General features: G+C 44.4%; 1 protein-coding gene across 1 annotated transcript in view; it reads right to left on the bottom strand.

Annotated features, from left to right (window-relative positions):
• Nucleotides 1-3688: 3688 nt before the first annotated feature.
• Nucleotides 3689-7975, bottom strand: part of HACD2 (3-hydroxyacyl-CoA dehydratase 2) — an 85815-nt gene continuing 81528 nt past the window's right edge. The window contains exon 7 of the mRNA XM_059687641.1: nt 3689-6679. Coding sequence (XP_059543624.1) covers nt 6597-6679 — 83 coding nt within the window. The 3' untranslated portion in view covers nt 3689-6596. The remainder of the gene's footprint in view (nt 6680-7975) is intronic.

Here is a 7975-nt window from a genome sequence, read left to right as displayed (position 1 = left end):
AAGTGTGCAGGTGCAGAAAAGGGTGTGACAGGAGAGCAGCTGGCCTGACCCCAGAGTGGGGTTTTGCCAGGAGGGCACACTGGAAGGGAAGGGGGCACAGAGGTTCATGGTAACAGTGAGAACAGTGGAGTCTGGCAGGAGGGGCAGATGGGGAAGGTTGAGGAGCTATGGGCAGGGGAGATTGGGAAACAGGGAGAGGAGGAAGAGGGGAAGCTTCAGCAAAGCCTCGGGTGGGTGTGGGCAGAAGAGGCCCACCGCCCTGGAGCTGCCCTGGCAAGGGCTGGCGGGGGGAAGAGGGGGTGGGTAAGAGCTTGTCCCAGATCTACCCTCTTGGGGCCTTGGATTTCTTTGTATAGTGTTGGCTTCTCTGGCTCATACCGTGTATGTGGTGAGCTGATGTGGGGAGGATGCAACTCAGAACAAAAGGAACTCTAGGCCTTGTCAGATAACAGGGCACACCAGACAAAGCAGCCGCCACCTGGAGGCAGGTGGGGGTGTGGACGACCACTCCTGATACCACGAGGCCCAAGGACAGGACAGGCCTGAGTGAGGGGCTGGCAGCAGGCACCTGAGTCTGTGTTCAGAAACGGGTGTGGGCATGGCTTTGGGTTTCAAGCCTGGGAGGCACCACAGGGGCTGCTGGGCCCAGCCGGGCCTTGTTATGTGAACAAGTTCCCATCCACTGAGACACCTTTTAGATCCACCAGTAAGCAGGAAATGACAGACTTCATCCAGGGCTGCTGGCACCATGTGCTCAATCTAATGATTCATTTACCTATTTGATGATGGTGGTTTATTAAAAACAAAAAAGGAAAATCTTCCCAGATCCCAGACTAAACCCCATCTCGTGTCTTCCCTCTGGATGGCTTAGTGTTCCCCATGGGAAAGCTGCAAGATTATTTTTCAAGGTGTTCAAGCAGCCTTAGCCCTGAAGATGTCTTAAGGATAAAGCTCAAAAATAGTTTATGGAAATCCTGTATTAGCAACCCCCCTACCCTCCCCCCACCATAGATTCACAAACTGCATTTTATGCACAAAGGTATGAAAAGTTTAGCAGGAAACTTTGTGTGTGAACTTTTTAAACTCCAGAATTGCCCCAACCTCCAACATATCCATCCTCCTATCCTCACTTACAACGAATTCTGTGCATTTCACACTGACATGAACTGGTTATAGAAATAAACCGCCTGTGGCAGACTATCACTATTGGCCCTGCACTATCAGCCTGAGTGGTGGTGAGGCCATCACCGGGTGTACACATGCCTTTGGTTATCTATTAGATATGTCCAAAATTGGTGTCATTTAAACAGCTTCTAGAGGGAGGCTATAAAGACTGAGAGTTCTCCAAGGCATGAGTAGAAACATTTGAAATCTGTGAGAAAACCCACAGTCCAAGAGTCAAAGTTAATTCACACCCACTGAGTGTACTGGATGTGCTGCAGACAAGCATTCTTGGGGCCAGATGTGGCCTTATAAGGTGGCCTGACATTTTCTCATGGCCCAGGCCACCCTCCAAAAATACCCAGAGAAGAGTGGGAACTGACCTCCTGAACGTTTCAAAGATTAGCAGCAGGCTCTCCGTTAAACAAGAGCACTACCACCTGCTTTCTGCCCAGCTCCGAAAGCCCTCAGCATTTCAAGATCAAGCAGCCTGCCGGGCCCATGCTGGGGAGGGCTGAGGCGGCAACGGGTAGATGGAGCCACCCAGCACCCATCCAAGATCGTTTCTTTGCTCTAAAAAAAGTGTTACTGACGGTACCCCTCCAGAACATGCTGAGGGCTGACTGCCTTTACTTTATATGGACAATAGAGACCCATAACTAATTTTCATTAGTGTCTTTCTGCGTCCTTGGGCAGAAGCTGTTTCCCACGGCCCCGGATCACTGGTGAGGTGCTGCCCCCCACAGGCCAGCGCGGCTACGACGATGGGGGAGGCAGAAACAACGTTTGGGCTTTACAAGTGCAGCGTCTGGAAAGGTATCTGGATTGCACTCACCAAGGTCAAAGACAGGTGCAAAAGAGCTGCTGTGGTAATAAGTCTATGTTCTGGAATTAGTGAGCAGAACTCAGTTTCCAAGTATTGAAAAGATTTAAGAAATGGGCACTAGCTGCTTATGTACACAGTCTCTCACATTTAATTTTTGCTCATCAAATGAGACTTTTAGGGTGAATTGCCTTTTGCGGGGGGAAAAAGATACTTGGTAATGAGACCCACCCCTACAGGGTATCTCTAATTGTGAAAAAAAGGTGAAACAGTCCCTCACACGCCTAAAAGAAAGTGGTAGAAACAAAACAAGACACAGCGCTCTCTTCTAACTCTGGCTCAGCTGCACGCAGAGGAATGTTAATAGGTATGGCTATTTTTGGTAATAGTTGCTTAGAACAGTTTCTTCACTATGAAACTATATGACAATGAGCCAGTCTATTTGTAAGGCTGGAATTTTAAAAGTATGAGAAATTGCAAAGCTAGTCTTCAGTCTTGTTAAAGGGAACAGAACACAGCGGCATTTTGGGAACGCTGTGTGAACAGCTAAGCTCTTAATTACACCAAGGGCAATTCCTCAGGCTGGGCTTATGTTAACAGTACACATAATTGCCACAAAATATGACAATGACCAATTAGAAAGCCCTGATTTCCATTCCCACCGATTGTAAAAGTGGTGTTTCCTGGGTGCCTCTATATTAACTTTACCATCTGGCCCTCCACTTCGGTTGCAGTAACTTTACTTCTCTTTTCATAAATAAAGCCTATCTCTGAGACAGATAGACTCTGTATGAGGAGTGAGGCGGTTCTCACTCTAACCGCAGTGCTGGTAATATCGAAGTCGTGACCAGACAGCATGTAGAAAGGAAATGTCCCCCCTTGGGATAAAGACCACACTCTTGGATAACGAACTGTGAGTTAACTCGGAGGAAGACCTTGTAGACTAGGTGGGGGCATGTGACTGCTGGCTTCCGGGAAGGACCCCAGGTCTCTCTCCATGTCCCCAGCACATTCTGAATCTAGCTCATCTCTAAGAAGGACTTCAGTGCTCAGCTTCAAGAGCTGATGGAGCTGCTTCTGCAAATAACAGAAATCACCCAAAGAAATAACCAGAAAGTGCCCAGCACACAGAGACATCAAGCTTTCATCGAGGTGAAGACGCTGGGAGCCTAGAACTAGCAGGTCAGAAGCGTCTGCTGAGTATCCTGTGGGCGGAGCAGCCCCCAGGACACTCTGTCTGTGGAGGCATCTTCAGGACGAGGTACTTGATTCCTTGATCATGTATCTGTCTGATATGTGATGAGCACTGCTGGGCAACAGGAGTATTTCCCCTTTCAACTTACATTAGAAGTTAGGCTAAAGACAGACACAAAACAAAAAACACTGTATGATAAGGGTCCTCAACCATACACGGATGAGTTTCTTAGATTCCTGGGCACCTACGTGAGGTCCCCCTTGTCCCTCTGCAGCCGCATTGGGAACAGGCTTGATAAGCTTGAAGACTGGCAGGAAAAACTTTTTGGAAACCTCTTAATATAATCTGCTTTTCCTGTAGGTGCAGAACTACATGATGAGCAGAAATACATTTTAAAACGGTCAAAGAGTGAGCTGGAATCTGTGGCAGAACTGAAATGTGTCCGTGTTCCTACACCACCACTTCCGGGCCAATTTAATGTGAAAAATCACCAGACTCGCTGGCCAGTGTTTCAGACCCAGGCAGAGCACACACCAGTTTATTTTGAAATGCAACACAGATCAGTATTTTATGAATACAACTTACTACTACATTATCAGTAAAAACAGCTTCCAAATGCATGCATAGAAAGTTAAGCATAGTCTTTGAATGCCTTATTTCTAAATATACAAAAAATACATTTAAATTATAGAATTTTAGTGAATCAAAGACTTATAAAATTACAATTTTGGTTTTCACAACATAGAAAAAATACAAAAATGACTATATATGATCATATAAATTTTTACCCAAATTTCAAAGGAGCAGTATGTACTGATTCTGGTGTTTTATGTTTTACCTGAAACTCAGAATTGAAAAGAATTCGTAGGTTGCACCACATCGGTGACAACCTTTTATTACAAATGAATAACCAAAAGTGCAAGCGGAAATGAGGGCAGTCTCTTCACAGGCCTCTTTAGGGCTACATCTTCCGTAGGAAGCTCGCGCCAGAGGACCGTTCTCGTCTGGCAGGGTGGTGCTTTATTCCAGGACTAACTCTCCACGGTGCCTCTGATCACAGGCAATGCATGTTAAATGAACGATCCCAACCTTAGCAAACAAAAGACAGCAAGTTGCAATTCAGCAGCTTGTGTCTACAAAGCACTACTGCGCACCTCACAGAATCCTCTGCCAGAAGGTGGTCCCGAGAGGGATCTGAAACATCCCGTCAGGGGGCAGCTGATGTCTTTGATTGTGGCCTGAAATGAACACTGAAAGTCTGACAAAACACCCACCAAACACCACCTTTTTCATTCACACTTTGTAGGAAGGTGGGACATTTGGTGGGGTTGGATGGTCTCAATTCCTAAAAGAATGCCACCACTTCAGAGGAAACATTAATTTATGTTGGAGCTAAAAAAAACAACAACAAAAACACCAGTTACTGGGAGAGGTGGCTGAAGGACACGGTGGCATGTCTTACTTATCTGCCACGAGCATTTTAAGTGTTTGATGTACGGAAATAAACACTGGGGCTGAGACCCTTTTTGAGAAGAAAGTTGTTTACTGTGTTCTTTTTGCAATTTGAGGCAATACCACTGTCTGCAACAGACTGTTTCCCTAAATAGTGACAAATTACAATAGAGAGGCCTGAATAAATCCAATCCAGCAACCCTCAAAAAAACCTGCACTTTTCATCCCATCATCTATTCCAACAACAACTGAAAAAAATCTTACCCAGATTAAATAATAAGGCTATTATAATCCAAATTGATTCTATTTGACAGGAGAAAAGAGTTTTGAAAAATGAAATGAGAAAAAGCATGAAATATAATCTTTCCCATATATTTTGTTTATCATGTACAATAGATTCTAATCTCAGTATGCCCAAGTTAAGAGTCCTGACTGTGTGAAGCAGAATGTTAATGTTCAATTCAAAAGTTATTTATTACACATCTGCCTACATCACATTTTAGGCTGTATATTTTCTTCTCATTCTTATGTTAACTTTCAAGTGCCTTATGAAAATAAGCATTTCAAATTTACTTTCCATTATGACACTCTTCTGACATTAGCAATTATATTTTAAGTGATAATGACTCTATAAGCTAGACTTTTAAAGTTTTAAAGACCAACCAATTTTTAAAAAAAAAAGGCTCCACAAAGAACATCCTGTGTTTAAAATCTACTGCACATCTGAGCTTGGGCTTTACATTTCTCTCCAGCCCTTTCTGGAAGAGTCTGAGATGCACAGCTGAGCAATTACATGGCACAAAGACAGGACACTGATTAAATAATGTCCATGAGCAAGGATTTCTTGGCTGCCCCAGCATGTGGGTGACACTGCTTTCAGCTCCTGACTGCCCACTGGATATCCCACTGCCTCTGGATGTACAACTTGGTGCGAATTACAGAGGACCATAGTTAGGAGAAGTATCCAAACAGAAGAGTTTCATGAAAATTTAAAAATAAAATGATCAAGGTGTAGAAACAGAAATCTCTTCCTGAATGTTCTTCCGACGACATTTCTAAAGTAACACCTTCCATGTGTTTCATGAGCAGATCCTCCCCTTCTGTGACTAGACTGGTTTGGGGCCATAGATGAGAACAGTTGCTGCAAATCCATCGCTCAGGGGGGCTCTGAGGACAGGACTGGGGAGTGCCTGTCATTTACTACGCTGAAACTCTCTTTCTGAGCACTGTCGTTTTGTTAAATATGAGTGGGGCTGAGCCCCAGGTAAGGTAGGTCTCTATAGTGTACGCATACTTATTAGATTCAAGCACGTTTCTTAGTGGCAGGCAGTAATGACTCAATTGAAAACAAAAGGGTTCTAGCTGTTTTCTGACTATGGGTACTACCCCAAAGCTTCACAGACATACGAACTGTGTATTTCATTCACTAAACATGAGGAAAAGGTCCTAGCCATAACTTCAGAGCATTCCAGAGAACAAAGGTTGCCGCTGCAAAAACACAAACAGTTCTCAGCATGCAGTGGAGCACTTTGAAAGGGGATGCTGACCACGCTGCAGGCTGAACAGAACTCCTGCAAGCCGGGCACCCAGCTGGTGCCACCTCCATCCTCAGGCTGCAACTATCAGGCATTCAGTGCTACAGATCTTTGTTTATCGGATACACGAAGGAAATAGGAGGGTAAAAAATGCCAAATCCCTGTCTCGTGCCATCATAAATACTGGGAACTTCTGGTTGAAAAAGCATGCTCAATGGACTGGCCAGGGTGTTTTATGTAACAGCTTTTTTTCTTGTTTTATCTTATAAAACCCCAGGCCTGTGTGACACTGGATTTTGGTTTTTGTTTTGTTTAGTATTTTAAAAATAGTTTTACTTATTTTCTATGAAACGTATTGGGAACTCAAAAAGTCTGCAGCATTTTTTTGTTGTTGAAAAGTTTGTTTTTTGGAGGGGTGCAGAAACAGGAACTATTCAAATTTCTTGTGTTCTTCAGTATGAGAAAGGACCTTTCTTCTCTGGTGTATCATGTGGAAGTATAACTGGGGGAAAACTGGAAAGAAAAGAAAGCACTGGTTAAGGAGAACATTTAAAATTGCATGTTTAAAGCACATGAACTTGCCTGGCCAGTGTGGCTCGGTGGTTGAGTGTTGACCCATGAATCAGAAGGTCGTGGGTTTGATTCTCAGTCAGGGCACATGCCCGGGTTGTGGGCTCAATCCTCAGTAGGGGGCATGCAAGAGACAGCTGATTGATGTTTCTCTCTCATCGATGTTTCTATCCTCTCCCTTTCTCTCTCTCGAAAACAAATAAAAATATGTAAAGAACCTGGGCTGAAGTCCTCCTGACTTTCTGACTACTTTATCGTCCAGTTGCCGAGGAGTGACAAAGTGCACTTGGGGAAGGGAAAACGCAGAGACCTACCTTTACCTGTGTTAGCCACGGAGGAAGGGTCATGTGGCCTGGACTGACAGACATTACTGTCACTACCATTACCAGTCAAGATGCCACAGAGCCAGCAAATTATATTCTTTACACTCTTATTACCTTTACACTCATTCTCTGATTTCACAACAACCAAGTGAAAAATTCTAGTGAGGGAGTTATTGTCCCTGTTTCAGAGGAGGAATTCAAGCCCAGAGAAGGCAGGCAACTTGTCTGGTGTTTCACAGCAAATCACTGACAGTCAGGACCAGGCTCTAGGATGTCCTGTGGAAGGCCAGACTGAGGCGGGGGAGGAGTGCTACTACAACTAATCTGAACACAACTGAGACAGGTTTGAGTGTAGAAAAAGTCTTTATGAAAAGATAGCCAGTATCTTACCTACTGGAGATTCTGTTCTTGGTAATTTACAGATTACTTTAAAAAGTAAGGGCTCTCAAATGAACTGGACGGTACTGCCTCCTTAGGGAATATTTGGAAACGGGCGGAGCGCACATTTGGAAAATGCCAGTTTAAGCTGGCTGGCCTTCTCAAGGTTACTGTAAACAGGGGGATTCAATAACCATGTAAGAAACTCCAGTGAGATAGTCTTGGGTGTACAATATCCTTCCTTTCCTCCCCTTCTCAGCAGTTCCAATGTCTATTTTTAGACAATAACTTGTATTTTGGGGGAGGTAATTTCTAGTATTGCCCATGCTCTCTGACAGTTTCTTCCTTTTTAAATGGGTTCCAAGTTGGACAAATTTCAAATGGTCCTCCCAAATTTCAAATGTAGTCCAGGTCATCAGTGGGCATGTGCACACAGATCTGATAAGCTGCAGAAGCTGATGCTGAGCAGGGCTGCCAACCACTCCACTCACTATTTGCAGGCAGAAAGTTATTCGCAGAAAAGACCCAGCTTGTGCAT

The sequence above is a fragment of the Myotis daubentonii genome, chromosome 3, assembly GCF_963259705.1.
Source record: "Myotis daubentonii chromosome 3, mMyoDau2.1, whole genome shotgun sequence".
Taxonomy (NCBI): Eukaryota; Metazoa; Chordata; class Mammalia; order Chiroptera; family Vespertilionidae; genus Myotis; species Myotis daubentonii.
The sequence above is the reverse complement of the archived record's forward strand: the minus strand, read 5'-3'. Positions and strand labels throughout refer to the sequence as shown.